The sequence below is a fragment of the Labrus mixtus genome, chromosome 13, assembly GCF_963584025.1.
Source record: "Labrus mixtus chromosome 13, fLabMix1.1, whole genome shotgun sequence".
Lineage (NCBI taxonomy): Eukaryota > Metazoa > Chordata > Actinopteri > Labriformes > Labridae > Labrus > Labrus mixtus.
This window is the reverse complement of record NC_083624.1, coordinates 27343507-27362855: the sequence shown is the minus strand read 5'-3', so window position 1 is coordinate 27362855 and position 19349 is coordinate 27343507. Positions and strand designations below refer to the sequence as shown.

The following is a 19349-nucleotide window of genomic DNA, read 5'->3' as shown; positions in this document are numbered from 1 at the left end:
TGTTATAATGTTAGTAATCAGGTACAAACAATGTTTATTAGGATTTTCCAGTTTCTGACCACTTTTTGATGAGTAAACATGCACCGGGTGAAATTCACCCTGCAGGAATTTTATTGCTGTCCCTGACAAACGAACATAACAGGAGGGTTAAACCAGTTCAGTCTACAACGGGTCTCATACTCTGTATGCAGAACATGGGATGGGTCGCTGACAATCTTATAGGCTCGCCTTAGAGAAGCCCGTTCACGCAGGGATGCGTGATGTTTACAGCTCCAATAATTCAATATTTGTGTGTGTTTGGAAGTGTTATGTGTATTTTAGTCGAGTTGTTCTGTCCCTGCCAAGAGGCTGCAATTGCCTCTCCTTACGTGTTGTGTAAACGTGAAGGTATATCCTGCCTTACCTGAATGTGTGATCCTGGCACCATCATTTATAAAACACTGGCACATCGATCACTCAGTTATCCTGTCCAGAAAAAGTTCACCACTGACTCACAGTGTGATTTTTCTCTTGACTAAGCCAGGTGGATGCTTCCCTTTTTTCGTCTTATTCAGAAAAGAGAAAACTTCTTTTGCAGCTGACTTTGCTTTTAATGATATTTTTTAACAGGAAGTGCCAGCCAGAAATTTTTATTTCATAAATGCGTTAAGTTCAAGATTTCACTCACACAGCTGTTTGTAAGGTTCCTCTCTCTACAGCATGAGGCTCATGATTCAGGAGATTTGTGCCTTTATTTTAACCACTGTGGGGTGGGCGCTTGTCTGTTCCACCATGCCAACAGAAATCTGGAAGATTGCTACTTTGGATGGGATAGTCCTCGGTACAGCTCTCATCACTTCCAATCTATGGAAGAACTGTGTTGGTGATTCAACTGGAGTATCCAACTGCAAAGACTTTCCCTCCATGCTGGCACTGGATGGTCAGCTTTTTTCCTCCCTCATAAATGGATCCTTGGCTTTTCTGCCTTTCCCTGTTTTTTTGCTTTTATTTTTTTTAAACAGTTTGGTCAACATATTTTGTGTTGTTTGCTTTTCAGTTACTGCTCAATGTGAAGACCAGTGCTGATTCATCCACAGTTTTTAAATCTTTACCTCGGGTCCTTTTCTCTCTGAAATGTGCTTGGAATATTTAAAGAGAATCTCATTGTTTTCTGATGAGAAATAGATATCCTAGAATGGCAATTCTTCGAGCAAGAACTCACTTACATCCAAATACTGTCAATGGTTAGCCTTTGTTCTCAGACCTTGAAAGCACCATAATGGTGATTTACTGGGACCCTCGGGCTGTTTCCTCAACAGCTGACTCGTTTCATTGCTTGACTTTGTCAGTTAATATTTCCCTCCAAATCACCTTTAATTGTTAAGTTATATACCAATATGGTCTCCACATGACCACTAAGTCCCTGAAAACAATTAGCTTAACACCTGACAAATTGTGTTGCTTGCCTTTATGTGTTAAATTTGGTCACAAGGTCAATAACTCATTGACCTTGTGGTATGCGGAGGGGTTAACGTACAGGGTAAGCACAGAATGGAGCCTTTTAAACATGAGAGGACAACAGTCTTTTCAGTGCCCACAAGTTGAATTTAATTTTATGTTTGCAGGCTACATCCAAGCATGCAGGGGGTTGACGATTGCAGCCATCTGTCTTGGCTTTTTTGGTTCCATATTCGCCCTCGTCGGGATGAAATGCACCAAAATCGGCGGAACAGATAACAGCAAAGCCAGAGTTGCCTGCTTCGCTGGAGTGAATTTTATTCTTAGTGGTCAGTACAGTTGATTGTTCATCTAATTATTCATGATGTGCTTTTATTGGATTTAATCATTTTGTTCTTGTTCTTCTTAGGCCTGTGCTCACTGTCAGCGTACTCCCTCTACGCACACAGGATTACATCAGAATTTTTCGACCCGATGTTTGTGGCTCAAAAGTAAGAACCATGTGGCTGTTGGGCAGGACTCCTTTAATCTAACTCAACCACTGAATCCACATTTGTTGTCTGTGTCTGAAGGTATGACCTAGGAACTGCTCTGTTTATCGGCTGGGGAGGTTCTGTCCTCTGTATCCTCGGAGGCGTCATACTTTGCTTCTCCATCGCAGATTCTTTCTCAAAAAGGTTTCGTATGAGTAACATATAAGTTGAGAAAATGTCAACCTGACATATGAATCAACAATATTTGAGGATGAATCTATTTTCTGTCTTTTTACAGGCACGGTCATGCCAAAAATATCTACAAAGGGGCTGCCTCTCACTCTCATATCTCCTCCTACCCAAGAGGGCAGGCAAGGTCTATAAACCAGAGGCCGCCTCCAGACTACAGCAACTCCTCCAGGATCCAGCACTTTGATAAGAATGCATATGTTTGAGGGATGTGAATACAAATACTTTCAGAAGCAGCCACTTTTTAGTCTTTTGAGATATAGCCTTAAACATACAAGAGACACTATGTAGAAAATGTATTTCAGCATCAGAATCTTTGGGAATTCATAATATGTGTACAGAAGGAAAGATTCCGGTATTGGGCAGTTTGCATATTTCCTGAACATTGGATGTTATCACTTATGTGTGTTTCATAGTCAGCAAGTTTGAGAAGTCGGGTTCTAAATGGGCCTCTTCTCCATTTTTGCACCATTTTCTATCTATTCTTAAATGTCAGAATCTAATGTTTTCTACGTTTTTTTCTTATTTTGGTTGAATTTTAGTAACCTGCACATGCTGTAAATCGGTAATGATAATGTTTAAATATGTGCCAAACAGGTTTTCTTGTTGTCTATGACATAACCATTAACTATAATTTCTAACAAGCAAACTTGAAGGAGCTTGAAACAGAACTTTATTTGCCACTGTCTTTGTACATAGTCCAATTTGTTATACAGTAAATGATCTTTTTATTTAAAAAAAACACATGAATAAAACATATTAGAATAAACAAAATGAAGATTCAGCTTACTTTTTGTGTCTTTTGGTTGTTGAACAAGAAGTTTATATGGTATATGCTCTTCAGATCAAAGCAGGACCGACGTGGGCAACAGCTTTACTTTTTGTGTTATCCTCTCTTAAGACAGAAAGACATTTCACTGTATTGGTATACTTTATCCTCATATGTTAGTGAGAAGAAAGAAACACATTATAAGACCTCTCACAAGTCTATATTGCTGCTACACAGTAGTGGACACAAAAGGGATGAAATTGTTGCTCCCTCGACCTGGCCTAGGGGTGCCAGGGAGGAGTGTATCTTTACCCTGCAGTGGTCTGTCTGTATGTAAATAAATAAGTTTAGCTGTGTTCAGCTCGGCTGCAGGATTTATTCTGCAGATATTGCCTCTTTAGGGTATTATGCTCCTCACAAGCGCTATGCGCCCTCTAGCGACCTGGTTTGGTATTGCAATAACATTGTAACTAGCTCAGTGCACTGGAATCTGGCTTTGAATAGCTATTTGAGATACATAAACATAAAAAAATATATTGGGCTCTCTTTTTAACTCATTTAACTTGTTATTTTAGCAATGAACTGTATTTTCACTATAATTAACTTTTACAATGTCCCAATGGCTTTGAACCTATATTTATGCAATTATTTAAATATTGAGATCCATTTTTAACCTTTTAATAACCTTTGTTTTTTAGCTTAAGACAAAACACATTTTTTAACCCTTTACCTAACCCCCAAAAAGCTAACAAGAGGTTGATCAATGGAAAAGTTTACAGTAAACATTTCACACAAATACCCAATAACATCTACACTTATGGTGCATGGTAAAGGCTCACTGTTATGAGTTGTGTAATGGCCCAAGCCATTTGGGCATTTGACCCATTTAACCTGAACAATGTTTGGTGATCAGAAGAGTTAAGCGACCCTGACAGTGAGGCAATCCAATCGAAAATCTGATGTTAAGCCATATTCTTCATGGCACTGTTGAGTCTTGCTTTTCTTTTTGGTCATAAACCTGTATCAGATCCAGGAACCTTTACCAGGGGGGGAACAGGACTGGGTAGATAATTATCAGATGAAATAAAGCTTATCTTGCCTTTGAATGGTTGATTGCTGCAGCCAGTAGTGCCAGTCAGCAGCAGAAGGACAAATCATGTCAAGCAGGTCCACGAAGCATCTAAGCAGGTTAGCCAGTTGGATTACCCCAAACTGTAGGGGTCACCAAAAGATTCAGAAAACATGGAGTTCTGTAGTCTACCATGTGCTTGGAGCCCCTCTTGATTAAGTGAAGGTTAGATAGTTAAGATGTGATAGATACAGTTGCACAATGTGATTTTGCATCACGACTTGTTGAGCGTTAAAGTCGGACCAGAGTCTAGAAGCACTTATTATGGCTCTCCCACTGATGGCTACTTATTTTCTGATGCAGGAAACCTCTTTCCTACCAACTCACCTAGGAAACTTCTTGGGACCATCTGGTGAAAGGGTAGCTAGAGGAGATCTCAAGTCATCAGCACACTCCAGAAAGTTTACAGTAAACATTTCAGACAATTGCACAGAGCCCTCATCAACACCAAAGGCACATGGCACAGACACACCATCATCCTGTCTTGAAATGATTCAGTCGCCTACTTACCACTGATTTTTGCCCTTCAAAACTGCTAAGTGGATACCTCCTATATTCATTTAGTGAGTTAAGAAATGAGTAAACGATTGATCCAAATATTTGGCTTTCTGGTTTCATCTCTGGGATGGCTGTTTGTGCTGTGCACCATGGCCATGGATTTTTGGAGGATCACACAAAGAGGAGGACAAGGAGGCTCCTTCATCATTAAAGTGGCCTGGTACTGGTCCAACCTGTGGAAAGACTGTTTCACTGATTCCACAGCTGTGACAAACTGTAGAGACTTCCCTGTTCTCTGGAGCGTCACCGGTAAGTGCTTTTCATGTTGTTTACCGTATCGGTAACAATGTTTCCAATAGCGTATGTCTTTTACTCAGGATGAATAAGAAATTAAGTCCTGTAACTCAACAGGTTATATTGTACAATGTGTCCACTAAGAGAAGAAATAATCTTGGTGAAATAAATCAAATGTTAGATTTTAAAGCTTTCAAATCACTTTTGATGATTCAACTTATAGCAAAATGATAAGATGAGAATAACATCTGGTTTGATAATTATTTTAATGCTTGACAATCTTACGTAATTATGTAAGTTATGTGACTTGGTCTATACAAAGAGAACCTTTACAGATCCTGAACACAAGTGTTAGATACTGACCCTGAACATGAACACCCTGGCTGAACATAAAGGCTACTTCGAATCACATTAACCAGGAAGTATAAGCTTTATCTTCAGTATAATGGGTATGGGTAAAATGCATGTTCAGGTTTTTGAACTCTGAATGAACAAAAAACAAGAAGGTACAGTATGTGGATCAAAGCAAAGATATGATGAACGCTCTAAGTGACATTGAGTTCACATACAGTAAGCTTCACCTCTTTACAAAAAAAGCCATGGTTGACGCAATAAATCTAGCTTCTTTTTAAAAGAGAATTTGTTGCAACGTTGTCTGAAGACCATTATTTCAACTTACAGTTGTATTTTGTATTTTTGGGTTGCTTCCCATAATTTTAAAGCACACTAAATGTTTGTCACCTCTGCCTCAGGATTCACATTATTTGTTTGTCTGTCTCAAAGAACTTTTTTCTAGAGTATACTTTCTTATTATTTTAACCTGAACTCTTTCTTTCTGATTCTCACAGCTTATGTACAAGGAGTGCGAGGATTGCTAATGTGCGGGTTAACTCTTGGATTCTTTGGTGTGGTCCTTTGCTTCATTGGGATGGACTGCACTTACATTGGTGGAGCTGATCAAACCAAGGACAAGCTGCTTTTTGCAGGAGCAGTGTTTCATGTTGCTGGAGGTCCGTTGCAAAAACAAGTTTGTGTCCATAAATGACAGAAATGTTTTGCCCTCAGTGTTTAATATTATCAACATTACCTGTGTGCAGGTGTGTCAGATATTTCTGCCTACTGCTTATACATCAACAGGATCGCCAGAACAACCTTTGCTGCCAATGTAGGGCCAGGAGTCTTACGGTACATTTGTTTGCACTTATGTACACATCTAGAATTTAAATAAATGTGCTAATACCAAATGTAACACAACCTCATTTGTATTCATTTAACATGTTGAATGTATGTACTTTATAATCTACATTTTATTCATTATAGGTATGACCTAGGAACTCCAATATTTCTAGGATTGGTGGGTTGTTTTCTTATCATTTTAGGTGCAGTGTTTTACGTTGTGACGGTCTTCAGAGTAATCTGCCCTAAAAGGTATTTGAATTCACCCAGCTTTCCCATTTTTTCCTTGCTGAGTTCTTACCCAAGTACTGAATTAATTTTGACACTGTTTCGGTCTTATACAGTCAAGTGGTATATGCCTACGGGGGGGGCACATACATGGACCTTCGCTCCAAAGGAAGAACCCTCTATAGTGGATACTACAAACCCTCAGGGCAGTATGCAGCTTACGTGGGCTCAGGAAGAAGCAGCAGCTCCAAGATCTCGAGGCTCTCTCAGACAACACCAACACGGGTCTCAGAGAGGGATGCGTTTGTGTAGTAACTTCAATTTATTTCCATTTCATAAAGTTCTTTTTTTATTCAGATTCTTAAATCAGATGAAAGTGACAAATGTATGTCAACAAATCTCATACTGTAGATACAGAGGAACATTCATCCTTCACATTTTGTATTTTTTTAATGCTCTTGTCACATGTAATGTTGATTAAAAAAATGAATCATCTGTGATACATATAAATGTCTTTTGTTTACCCATAATTTTGCTAAATGCTGGGATTTAATCCAAATGATTAATTACAGTGAATGTCAATGGGATATCAATGAATTCTTATTTTAATAAAGCCTTTGTACCTATAATGGATTTGATTGTCAATATTTTCTTTAACAAATAAAGTTTATAGCCTAATCTTCTAGCCCCCTGTGGACAAAACAGTTCCTTTCAACTCTTTGCAGGTTTTGATTTGTACATGTTTAGTGTTCTTTAACAAAAAATCTCATCCTATTTTCTTTAATCAGTCAAATGGATCTCTTAACAAGAATCTAGCCTGTGAAAAAATGTTAAAGGTCCCATATTATGCTTTTTCTGGTTTTATATGCTCTTTAGTGTGTTTTCCAAGTGTCCTGTGCATGTTTAGGCACATCTATGTGCAAATATTTAAAGTCCACGGAAACGCAGCTTCTCCTACGTCCTCCTGTTAGCTGTAGCATTAGCCGCATGTAACGCTCGGTTCTAGCCCCCCTCGATAAAAATGTGTCAGTCCGACGTCATTGTCAGTGTGAGATCACTGATCTAAGCCCATTGGCTCATTGTGGCAAGCCCTGCAGCTCATGTTGAAATTTCCGAGAAGCGTGCTGAGCAACTGACCAATAACGACAGAGCGGATCGGCAGACCAATCAGAGCAGACTTGGCCTACGTGGGGTCTAACAGTGTGGGCTCAACAGAGTGTAGCTGACGGACTCAGAGCAGAGAGGGAGCAAGGAGGAGCAGTACATGAAAACAGACACTTTTTTAGAACTTTATCTATTGTGAACGTACAAAAGTAGGTACATAGATTAAATATACGAACCCCAAAAAGGGCAAAATATGGGCTCTTTAAATAAGGCTGTATTTGCAACGTGTGGTTAAGCTCTTTGTCTGACACCTACCCTGCGGCAGCAGTTTCAGGCATTACAAATCACTGTATGGAAACAATGAATCTTTCACCTGATGGCATTGTCTGCTGTCAGTATCTTAACTAAAACAACTCTCCCTGATATTCAACATTTTCATGGCAAATTGGGTAAGAGTCTATTTTTTTATAGGTCTATATAAAGACAATTTAACCCCCTAAAGCCATAAAGTAACATCAGGTTCATTAAATACCAGTGCCTATCTGTCTTGTTTGCCACTATTTAAAAGTTTTATAGAAAAAGGAATTAATTAACTTTTTACCCTCCCGTTATGTTTTCAAAGTTAAAAAAATCCGGATTTGTTTTTTTTCGATATGACACTTCTTCTGCTGTCCTTAATTAGTTTTATCAACGAACAAATAAAAGATGGTTAATTGTATGTATTTGCAACCTCCCCCCCACCCCCCTGCATGTTTATATCACAGAGATATAGTTCGGGTGAATTTGACCCAGCAATGAAAGTGGAGGCTAAAAGAGGTCAGAAGTGTCAAATTTACTATTTCTTTCTTTGCAAATGTCATTATGACTTTGACGGGAATCTTTTATTTTCCAGCGGGAAAACTCTGCCCACAAAGCTGGGAAGGGGCGAAACTTATAAAAGGGTCCCTGCATGAGAATCCTACCAACATTACACTCTGTGTAAAGAAGCCTATACTCACTGTCAGAGTTTGACAAAATGAGCAACAAGAAAGTAATGACAGTCCTGGAGGCTCTGGATCAAATCACAGCAATGTTATAATGTTAGTAATCAGGTACAAACAATGTTTATTAGGATTTTCCAGTTTCTGACCACTTTTTGATGAGTAAACATGCACCGGGTGAAATTCACCCTGCAGGAATTTTATTGCTGTCCCTGACAAACGAACATAACAGGAGGGTTAAACCAGTTCAGTCTACAACGGGTCTCATACTCTGTATGCAGAACATGGGATGGGTCGCTGACAATCTTATAGGCTCGCCTTAGAGAAGCCCGTTCACGCAGGGATGCGTGATGTTTACAGCTCCAATAATTCAATATTTGTGTGTGTTTGGAAGTGTTATGTGTATTTTAGTCGAGTTGTTCTGTCCCTGCCAAGAGGCTGCAATTGCCTCTCCTTACGTGTTGTGTAAACGTGAAGGTATATCCTGCCTTACCTGAATGTGTGATCCTGGCACCATCATTTATAAAACACTGGCACATCGATCACTCAGTTATCCTGTCCAGAAAAAGTTCACCACTGACTCACAGTGTGATTTTTCTCTTGACTAAGCCAGGTGGATGCTTCCCTTTTTTCGTCTTATTCAGAAAAGAGAAAACTTCTTTTGCAGCTGACTTTGCTTTTAATGATATTTTTTAACAGGAAGTGCCAGCCAGAAATTTGTATTTCATAAATGCGTTAAGTTCAAGATTTCACTCACACAGCTGTTTGTAAGGTTCCTCTCTCTACAGCATGAGGCTCATGATTCAGGAGATTTGTGCCTTTATTTTAACCACTGTGGGGTGGGCGCTTGTCTGTTCCACCATGCCAACAGAAATCTGGAAGATTGCTACTTTGGATGGGATAGTCCTCGGTACAGCTCTCATCACTTCCAATCTATGGAAGAACTGTGTTGGTGATTCAACTGGAGTAGACGACTGCAAAAACTTTCCCTCAATGCTGGCACTGGATGGTCAGGGGTTTTTTTCCTTTGTGTTTTTCTGTTTATTATTTTTATTTAGATTAATAGCACATGTAAATTCCAGAACTAATTGTTGAATTTGGATTTAGTAATACTGATTCATCCTCAGTTTTAACATCAACTTTATCTGTTCAGTCGTTGCCCCTTGTCTCTTTCAATGCAGAACCAAAGTTCACTTAAAGCTCGTTGGGACTAATATACATCTAAGAGCGAAATGCTTCTCCTTCTTGAGGAAAAGTCTCCCTTGTCTTAAGAAAATGTTGATTTTAAGCCACTTTATTGGCCGTGAGTCAGTGTTAGAGGTGTTAGAGTTCTCTCAACCAGCAGGTTTGGAGTCCTTTGGCAAGACATTGAACCCTGAATGTTCCTGCTGTTGCATCAGCAGATGTAACTCTGTATAACTGGGATTAGTAAATACTGATGGACACTTTACATTGCAGCCTCCATCAGGGTGTAAATGTAATGTGAAAAGTTAACATGACATGCTGTGTAAAAAGCACTTTAAATAGTCAGAAGACTAGAAATTGTTTTGTTTTTTTATTTTAATTATTTGCAGGTCACATCCAAGCTTGCAGAGGACTGATGATCACAGCTATCTGTCTGGGTTTTTTTGGGTCTATATTGGCCCTTTTTGGAATGAAATGCACCAAAATTGGAGGAACTGTAGCAAACAAAGCCATCATTGCCTTCGTTGCTGGTTTAACTTTTATTTTGAGTGGTAAGTATAGTGAAAGTCTCTCCATTATCCGTTTCATTATTTGTGTGATTCTAAAGACTTTTTTTCTCATTCAGGCCTGTGCTGACTCTCAGGATGTTCCCTCTATGCACACAAGATCACAACAGAGTTTTTCAACCCAAAGTTTGTGGGGCTAAAGTAAGAACATTTTAACTGTTGATCCAGAGTGTTTAAGGTGCTTTTAAAACAGACCATTAAGTCATGTTTTTTTTCTCAATAGATATGAATTTGGAGTTGCTCTCTTCATTGAGAGGTCAATGAAAAGTGTGTGGCAAACTAAGAAAATGCTAAAAAACAGAAACAATCTTATGACCAGAAATATACAGCATGAATAAAAAAGACTATTTTATTTTTGGTTTTCTTATCAGCAAATCATTTCAACCTCTCAGTGATCACAGCGGGACAGTTTATGAGGTGTGCTCCCTATTCAGTGTCAGCCTCACTTGTTGTGCTTTACCCTAACAATTTCGTTAATGATACAGTCCTGTGGATTTTTATGATTCCAATTTGAACGTCTTGTTTTTATACGAAGTGGATTCGAAAAAGGATTCAAATGGGTTTTCTTTGGGTGGCACATGACACCACCCAGACCTTATCCAAACAGAGTCTCACATGGTTGAACGGAGCTCTTATCAACTAAAAGCACATGGCACACTCATATCCTGTCCTGAAAAGAACTCATGATACTGCTGGTCACTGAACTGAACACTGAATGTGATTTGTATTTACCCCAAGCTAAGAGGATGCTCAGTTGGCTATTTGTTTGAATCATAGAAGGCAGTTATGAGGATTACCTTGAAGGACGAGGAGCGTTGTCCCCCTCCTACACTATAAATGACACAAGACTGGCAATGTATAAGGTAAAATTCATGATAGATCCTTTAACATCCTTTATCTAACATTACAAGAGTTTAAATAGGAATGCAAATGCATTCATGAAACCTGATTGTGAGCTGCTAAACTGTTTTTCGTTGTTTTTATAGCAATGACAATAAAGATATATTCTATTCTATTCTGATTGTCAACATGTATAGTAAGTATGCAATGAATCAAGTATTTCCATACATTTGTATTTTAGTTTAACCATGTGGACCCATTCAAATCTTTTCAGTGAGAAAGCTGGGGAAGCAACTTTGAAATGAAAACAGCAAGTATAATTTTGTTTTACCCACAGTGAAAAAACATGTGAACATACTATACTGCTCATCAGCTTTAGCTTGTGTAAAAATACAATGCCATGGCCAATGGTTAAATAAATAGAACAAAAAGTGAACAAAAAAGATGCCTGCCTGGCATTAAAGTTGAATCTTTTCTCATTCAAGGTAATTGGCAAACCGAAAAGAAAATTTTATAGTAGTCTGAAAATATGAGTCCACTAAAACCTGCAAGCTAAACGCTTATCATTTAATTTCAAAACAAACAAGACAAACAATTTTGTAATCTGCTTGTAAGCAATCTGATTACAAGTAATCTATAAAGTAATCTGATTGTAAATGTAACCCAGGGATAAATCCCAGAGTTAAAATCAAGTAAACTAAAGTTAAAATATACATAGTAGTAGAAACCCAACAGTTACTACAAAAGAAGCTATGCCACTTTAAGAAAGTAATGTTGTCATAGTTTAGTAGAAACACTAGTGTTACTCTAATATAAGCTATGTCACTTTAAGAAAGTAATGTTCTCATGTTTTAGTAGAAACACTAGTGTTACTCTAATATAAGCTATGTCACTTTAAGAAAGTCACGGTTGGATAGTTTGTTTGAAACGTACGTCCCCCAACACGAGGCAAGACAGACTATCTTGTATGTTTTATGTGTGTTCTTGTTACCTTCCTCTAATGGGTCAATTTAGAGACACCTCACGTTTCTTGATTTATGATTGGTCGAGGGGTGGGACAGAAGACGAGAGCAGGAGAGAGTAGCGAGAGAACCGGGGTGAACGTGAGCTCTCCTCACACCGCTGCGGCGTGTTTCCTATCTGAGTAGCCATGAGCTAAATAACTGAGTAAGTGTTGGATAAAGTGAAGGTAAGGTGCTAAACAGCTACCAGCTTTATTTAGTATATGTTTGTTTGAAAGTTAACTGTAACCTCCTCGGCTACTGCTGGTTAGCCCGAATGCTAAGTCTGTGCTAGCGAATGTACGGACAGTAGAGTCTGTAATGTGATTCATGTCTGCTTTTCTAATATATTTAAGTAAACAGTAAATCAATTGTTTTTTGTATCTTCATTTAGGCAAAGAAGAGATAAAAGCAGGTATGACATCTTCCACAGAGGTGAAGTGTAAGTTAAAATCATCTGTTAAAAGTTAAATATCCTGTGATTTTTATTTAAGTTTCATAAGAGGATTGTAAAAACAAGCTATTGTTAACAATACAGTCTTCTAAAATAAAAATCACAGAGTCACACACCAGCTAAATGTTAAATAGAAAGGTAATGTTTTCTTTGCCATTTTACAATCAACAGAACCTAAAAATGACTAATTTCAACCTTTGTCTGCACACCTGTTACAGAGGTCAGGCTGGGGTCACATAGTTTGAAGGAACCTCCTCCTTTTTTCACCTGTGCTTGGACTAAGAGCTGTGCCAGATGTCCTGCTCATCCACTGGTAGAAATGACCTTACACCAGCAGCTCTCCCAGATGAAGAGTCCTCTCTGCCATCACCCAGAGGAGCTGATCGACGTCTGCACAACTGAAGAAGATGGACAGAGTCTGGAGCTTTGTGACAGTGAACAGTGAGAAGGTGGACAGAGTCTGGAGCTTTGTGACAGTGAACAGTGAGAAGATGGACAGAGTCTGGAGCTTTGTGACAGTGAACAGTGAGAAGGTGGACAGAGTCTGGAGCTTTGTGACAGTGAACAGTGAGAAGGTGGACAGAGTCTGGAGCTTTGTGACAGTGAACAGTGAGAAGATGGACAGAGTCTGGAGCTTTGTGACAGTGAACAGTGAGAAGGCTACCATAGTCATCCTCAGATAAAACACAGAGATCCTGGTCAATATTCAATGGTGCTATTTTCTTTCCATGATGTTGCCCTGTGTTTGAAAGGCCAGATGCTGGAGGGTTGTGTTGGATTTGCTTTTCCATCATATTTTAACAGTCAAACAATCATCCAGGATCTTTATACTTTATTTGATTTTTGTTGGGATTTCTTTGTTAAATTATTTTTTATACTTTCTCCTATGTCCCAGCAATTCGACCTGATGGTCTCCCTTACTTATTTTCCGCATGGTTAATGAAGCCAGGGGTTGTTTATTGAAGATTATTTTTCATAAAATGTTTAAATAAACTTTTTTTAAGTCTGAATTGACTGTCTCTGATTAACTGGAGCACTACAACGTGTTGGTCACAGTAAAATAATTTAGCAGTTAAGTTTATAGCTCACATCTGAAAAGGCCTTGAACTGACATTAATTTCTTCTTGACCAACAACAGCTAAGACAACAGCAACGCTAACAGACGAGCTCAGCTTGTTACAGCCGGTCTCGTCAGAGATAAATGGCCTTCAAACTTATTTAATATTAAACATTTAAAGCCAATAAGCATAACAAGATATGTATGAGATTCCATTTCAAGTTATTCAATCACAGACTTGTCAAACAGTCTGGCATGTTGTGCTGCTGTTTTCAAGAGTTAATGACTGAAGAGAAGAAATCCATCGAGAGAGGACAGGAAACGTTCAGGGGACGAGTCCTCCATGTTGTCAGGTGTTGTTGATAGATCTGAATCTGAGGGCATCTTCTGTAATAAAGAAAAACAATCATGGAGTTAAATGTGAAGTATAATGAATTTTACTGTGATGTTTATGCCTCAGACCTGAAATCAGATCTGTCCTGAGGTTCTGCTAAACTTCAGGTTCTAAAGTTTGTTTTAAAGACAGGAGAACTATTTATGAGGAAAAACAAAATATATAACAAGACAGGATGAATCCAATAATATGATCAGCTTTATGAATTTATGTTTTAAGACAAAAGTGTTCCTGCCACTTTCTATTGAAGATTATTTTAAACTGTCATCACATGGGCCAGCCTGATAAATTAAACTAATGTTAAATATTCTCATATAATCAAACAGCCAATTTGTGTGCAGAACCTCACCGGAGCTGGAATCAGAGTATGGACTGCTGTTTCCTTTAAGCACTGATTTCCTTGAAGACAGAAAGAAGAACAATTTAAACATGAACTTCTTGCAGAATCACAGAGGCTGTTAAAATCTTCTGCTAGTCTTCCTTACATTTTAAGAAGGATTATAAATTGCTACTAAAATTACTTTGATGCTGATAGCGGTTACAATAACACGGTCCAATCATATGAGAGATAATTTTACCTTTGAGTCCTATATGAAGGCGTTCTCTTCAGAATCAGCACTGCAAAGACAAGATGATGACGTCCACCTTCACAACGTGCTGCTTCAGTCTGGCTGCATCATGGTCACCTACAGGAACACCACAGAAATGCAATCAGTACTTCACTTTATTTATCAGAGGATGTACTGTATACAAAGTAGATTTTTAGCTGTAATTCCTCAAAAAGATTTGAGACTGCTTTGTTATTTGAGAGCACAGATTGTTTCTTTTCCCTTCTCTCTGTTTGCCTGTACATGACCTTTTAGCGCTGTAAAAGATGCTACAGTAAATCCTGGATCAGCTGTGCGGATGGTGTGACTGTGTGGTAAAGCTTTGTTAAAGTTGTCACGCACATACTCATATGCCTTTGGAGAGTAAAAGTACAGTGTGGTGGCAAAATGCTTATAAAATATAAAATAGTATTTTATTGGTGAGGTGCCCCAATCAAAGCGTCCTACAGAGTAGCAGCAGCAGTGGGCTGTAGAGACTGCGGTCAAGCCAGCCGCTCCTCGCTTTTACATGGTGACGTGAGCCGCCCCTAAATTTGAAGTGCCCACGTATTCTGATCTTTATGCTAAATGCTCCGGACTCCAGAGCGAGCAGAGAAAGAGAGCGATGAAGTGAAGTGCTAAATGCCTAGGTCTTACCATAAAACTGACTATGAGATATACGTGTATGAAACGGGAGCAAACAAAATACTGTTCAGGGAATAGCTTCGGAGGTCGGTGAAATTAGTTTGAGACGTGCACAAGTAATATGAAGTACTTTTACTGTGTACTTTTTGTGAAATCCATTGTCAAAGTCCATTATAAAGCACTATAATGAGTCTTTTTCATGACTTTGATGTCTTGTAAAAAATAATTCTTCCATAAGTAGAAAATGATTCTGATATGGTTGGACTTAGTACTTCCTATAATACATGCACCTGTACTATGAAGTACTTTTACTGTGTACTTTTTGAGAAATCCACTGTCAAAGTCCCTTATAAATCAATGTTAATAAAATAAATCTTTGTCAATGGATTTCACAAAAAGACATCAAAGTCATAAAAAAGACTCATTATAGTGCTTTATTATGGACTTTGACAATGGATTTCTCAAAAAGTACACAGTAAAAGTACTTCATATTACGTGTGCATGTAGTATAGGAAGTGCTAAGTCCAACCATATCAGAATCATTTTCTACTTATGGAAGAATGTTTTTTTTTACAAGACATCAAAGTCATAAAAAAGACTCATTATAGTGATTTATAAGGGACTTTGACAGTGGATTTCTCAAAAAGTACACAGTAAAAGTACATTATAGTACCTGTGCATGTAGTCTAGGACGTACTAAGTCCACCCATATCAGAAAAATTTTCTACTTATGGAAGATTTTTTTTTGTCTGGAAAAGGAGATTAATAACGGGTCAAAATCGCTCTCTCTGTCTGTTACTCCTGCTCGCTCTGCAGTCCGGAGCATTTACCATAAAGATCAGAATACGTGGGCACTTCAGATTTAGGGGCGGCTCACTTCACCATGTAAACTCGAGGAGCGGCTGGCTTGACCGCAGTCTGTAGAGGGAGGAGACGAGCGCATTATGGAGAGGAGCGCACCAGAGGGGGCGAGCTGGGGGAGAGACGCGCGACCTGAGAAAAAGGAAATCCCCAGTTTAAAATATAATGTTGGCGAAAAGAGGGAAATAGGAAGACATAAATGTCAATGTTGAAATTCTTTTGAATGCAGAGGCTGTGGATGTTCAGTTTTCTTTGGCTATAAAATGGCAACAATAGCCTGTAGTTTAATCATGGTGTTTCTCTTCGTTAACGATTATTGAAGCGAAATAAAAAATAAATGCATGACATTTAAAACATATTAACATGTGTGGGGAAAAAGGCGATCTTTATGTCTTCTTTTATTGTACCTATGTCTCCTCCTAACTACAATAACAGCAGCATGTTGTGTGTAACACTGGTCTCCTGCATTAACACCTTCCTTTCAAAGGTGTTAAATACAGACACAGTCACAATCACCACAGGTTTTGTCAGGTTTTGTCAATTTTTAGTACAAATTCTCAATGAGCGTCATTAAATTTACAATATGATCAACTTGTGACTGTTGAATTGGTGTGTGTGGAAGACAATGCAGAATATTTATCACGTTTAAGCAGCATGATGCTCAGTTAATATTACATTACACCACCGCAGGTTGTTGGTGTTTGCGTGGTTAGTCTCTTAAATCAGTAACAATTATATTAAATCAGAGCTTACCTTTAGTTTTATCTGGATACATAGAGAAATATTCTACCCTCTTATATAGTACTATGAATTTCAGCCCGCACGGTGAAAGTAAAACCTGTTACTCTCGGTATAGCCCACTTATCACTCAGACTGTAAAAATGTACACATTAGTAATGATGCAGGCCAGATTACAATTATTTGACTTTGTTTTTGCCCTAGATACTTTTGAGACTTTACCAGACGTATTTATTTTTGCTGTAAAATAACTGTACAGTCAATGAACCGCATCTATGAGCGGATTTTATATTACGATTCTTGGTTTTAAATACAATTTAAATCGCAATAATGATATAACAATATCAAGAATCATAGCATGTCAGTTATTAGGTTTGCTCATTTAAAAAAATAAAATAAAAAGATAAATCATGCCGGATAAGTGACCTAGCTTTACAACATTTCAGCTAATCTTAGACTGCTTATGTGTTAGCTAACTAGATAACGACTTTAACCAATGACACATAAATCACACTTTTTTACTTACCGAAAAAACTGCAAAGATCCCTTAGATCCAACAGGTCGGTTAGAACAGTTTACTGCAGAACAACTCATTTTGCCAGCTCAAAAAAGACGAAAAAACTGAACGGAAAAATTCAATGGCGTCTTCGCTTTCCTTCACTACGTAACTTTTGCTATTCACAAAGAGAGCTACGCAAGATCGGCGGCTGTCAATCATTGTCAAATATGATGTAAAATCCCGTTTTTCAACCTCAAATAACTTATTTAAAAGAAACTTCACAGAAAAATGAGCACTTGAACACAATGTAGGGTGATAATAACTAATGATCACAGCAGAGTTTAGGTTTGGAAAAAAATGATGTGACGAGTATTTTAGCTTTACAGTTTGACCCACATCCCGTCTGTTTTCATTGAGGAGGCGGGGTTTATGACCTATACTGCAGCCAGTCAGCAGGGGGAGCTCTACAAATAAAAGCTTCACTAGACCGGGGACCTTGTCCCGTCCATTATTTTTACAGTCTATGGTTTGGACCAGTCTTCTTTATGGCTCTTTCTGGATTAACGTTGAACTGACTGTTCGACGTGGGTGAGTGAGTACGGCGTGCTGCCAACGTTCATTGCATCGAACTCAATTCAGGCCTGCAACGGGGGTTTTGTTTATTTTAATGCCGGCTTTTGTTATTTTTGTGTGGGCCCACATTAAAGTGTTGAGTGTATTAATGTGTTCTAACGGATTTAAGCACTTAAAGTGAACTAGTAATAGCTGGTTATTTCTTCTGGTCAGTTTAAATAGTTTCATGGTATTTTGATGACCAACTAGATAAGTATCATAAGAGTTTTTGTATGGTGGCTCAAGAGTGCCATTAGTCAGGTTTAAAGGGTACTTGCCTATCATTTCATTTACCTCGTGGTAGTTTTTTCTGATACTCTAAATGAGTGCTGAGAGTGTGTTTTGTTTGTTTTCATTTACTAAAAAGTAAAGACATTGATAATTGTCAATAAATACTTTAAAATGCATATTCACCTCTTGGTCGGTTTAATAAATAAGCATATTTAAAAACCGAACGTTTACAGTGTTTAAAGGTAAAACATGTCATCACACTAGAGTCATTTAATTCATTTTGTGTACGAGGAAGCAAGGTAAGGTAGGTTCAATTACAGGACATATAAACTTTAAGGAGCAATAATAGTAATAAGATTAACGTGAGTTCTAAGAGAAGAACCCAGGGCGCTGTATCTCCGACTAGTTGATACATAGGAAGCGCTACATAAGTGATCTAATTTCTCATCCAGTGAAATTTATTCTGGTAGCATGCAGTCTCATATCAAGTCTGACTACTCAGCAAAAAACACTTTTTGGTCTTGTGACTCCAGCAGCGGTGCTGCACCGGGCTGCGCTCTGAAAACACAGCCATGCGGGTGTTGACTGATTAGGGAGCATGGAGCCGATCAGTGCTGACATGCAATGCACATGTATCTGTAAGAAGTTCTAGGTCATACTACATAAACTACCACAGGGCCCCTAATGGCCCCCACAGACAGAATGCAACTTTTCCTCCCCCTACTCCCTCATCTTAATGAGAGAAAAACAGAGGAGATGGGTTTCTCCTACATTTATCTCAGCCCTCAACTTCTCCTCATTTCAAATGTCTCACTGTAGCTGTCCATGCTCTCCCAACTCTCCCAGTAATGAAATGGCTGATCTTGCTATTGTCATGATTTGGTTTCTTATTTTGTAGATTTTCAGAGTTTAGATTTTCTTGTATTTAGTTCTCATTCTTCCCTGATGGTGTTGTTTCCCTTGTGTGTTTTCTAGGTTAGTGTGTCATTAGTCTCACCTGTGTCATTAGTCTCACTGTGTCATTAGTCTCACCTGTGTCATTAGTCTCATTAGTCTCACTGTGTCATTAGTCTCACTGTGTCATTAGTCTCACCTGTGTCATTAGTCTCACTGTGTCATTAGTCTCACCTGTGTCATTAGTCTCACCTGTGTCATTAGTCTCACTGTGTCATTAGTCTCACTGTGTCATTAGTCTCACCTGTGTCATTAGTCTCACTGTGTCATTAGTCTCACCTGTGTCATTAGTCTCACTGTGTCATTAGTCTCACCTGTGTCATTAGTCTCACCTGTGTCATTAGTCTTACTGTGTCATTAGTCTCACTGTGTCATTAGTCTCACCTGT

General features: G+C 38.5%; 2 protein-coding genes and 2 long non-coding RNA genes across 4 annotated transcripts; 3 read left to right on the top strand and 1 right to left on the bottom strand.

Moving 5' to 3' along the window:
* The first annotated feature begins 440 nt into the window (after positions 1 to 440).
* On the top strand, positions 441 to 2901 carry LOC132986553 (claudin-10-like). Its single transcript, XM_061053002.1, has 5 exons — positions 441 to 919; positions 1605 to 1766; positions 1847 to 1928; positions 2010 to 2114; positions 2209 to 2901. Exons 1-5 carry the CDS (start codon positions 700 to 702, stop codon positions 2363 to 2365), a joined length of 726 nt encoding a protein of 241 aa, XP_060908985.1. The 5' UTR covers positions 441 to 699; the 3' UTR covers positions 2366 to 2901.
* A 1646-nt stretch (positions 2902 to 4547) lies between these two features.
* On the top strand, positions 4548 to 6886 carry LOC132987461 (claudin-10-like). The gene is made up of 5 exons (XM_061054549.1): positions 4548 to 4864; positions 5698 to 5859; positions 5947 to 6034; positions 6170 to 6277; positions 6370 to 6886. Exons 1-5 carry the CDS (start codon positions 4633 to 4635, stop codon positions 6563 to 6565), a joined length of 786 nt encoding a protein of 261 aa, XP_060910532.1. The 5' UTR covers positions 4548 to 4632; the 3' UTR covers positions 6566 to 6886.
* Positions 6887 to 10147: 3261 nt separating this feature from the next.
* LOC132987463 (uncharacterized) lies at positions 10148 to 13393 on the top strand. The gene is made up of 3 exons (XR_009675618.1): positions 10148 to 10229; positions 10866 to 12371; positions 12602 to 13393. It is a non-coding gene; the product is annotated as an uncharacterized LOC132987463 (long non-coding RNA).
* On the bottom strand, positions 12437 to 13537 carry LOC132987464 (uncharacterized). Its single transcript, XR_009675619.1, has 2 exons — positions 12992 to 13537; positions 12437 to 12773 (listed from the first exon to the last, which is right to left on the bottom strand). It is a non-coding gene; the product is annotated as an uncharacterized LOC132987464 (long non-coding RNA).
* Positions 13538 to 19349: the final 5812 nt, after the last annotated feature.

Excerpts from the sequence above, each read along its gene's own strand:
- LOC132986553 (XM_061053002.1), top strand. The coding sequence starts at position 700 with ATGAGGCTCATGATTCAGGAGATTTGTGCCTTTATTTTAACCACTGTG. Across the intron at positions 920-1,604 it reads CTCCATGCTGGCACTGGATG|GCTACATCCAAGCATGCAGG; the intron begins GTCAGCTTTTTT and ends TTATGTTTGCAG. Across the intron at positions 1,767-1,846 it reads AGTGAATTTTATTCTTAGTG|GCCTGTGCTCACTGTCAGCG; the intron begins GTCAGTACAGTT and ends TGTTCTTCTTAG.
- LOC132987461 (XM_061054549.1), top strand. The coding sequence starts at position 4,633 with ATGAGTAAACGATTGATCCAAATATTTGGCTTTCTGGTTTCATCTCTG. Across the intron at positions 4,865-5,697 it reads TGTTCTCTGGAGCGTCACCG|CTTATGTACAAGGAGTGCGA; the intron begins GTAAGTGCTTTT and ends TGATTCTCACAG. Across the intron at positions 5,860-5,946 it reads AGTGTTTCATGTTGCTGGAG|GTGTGTCAGATATTTCTGCC; the intron begins GTCCGTTGCAAA and ends ACCTGTGTGCAG.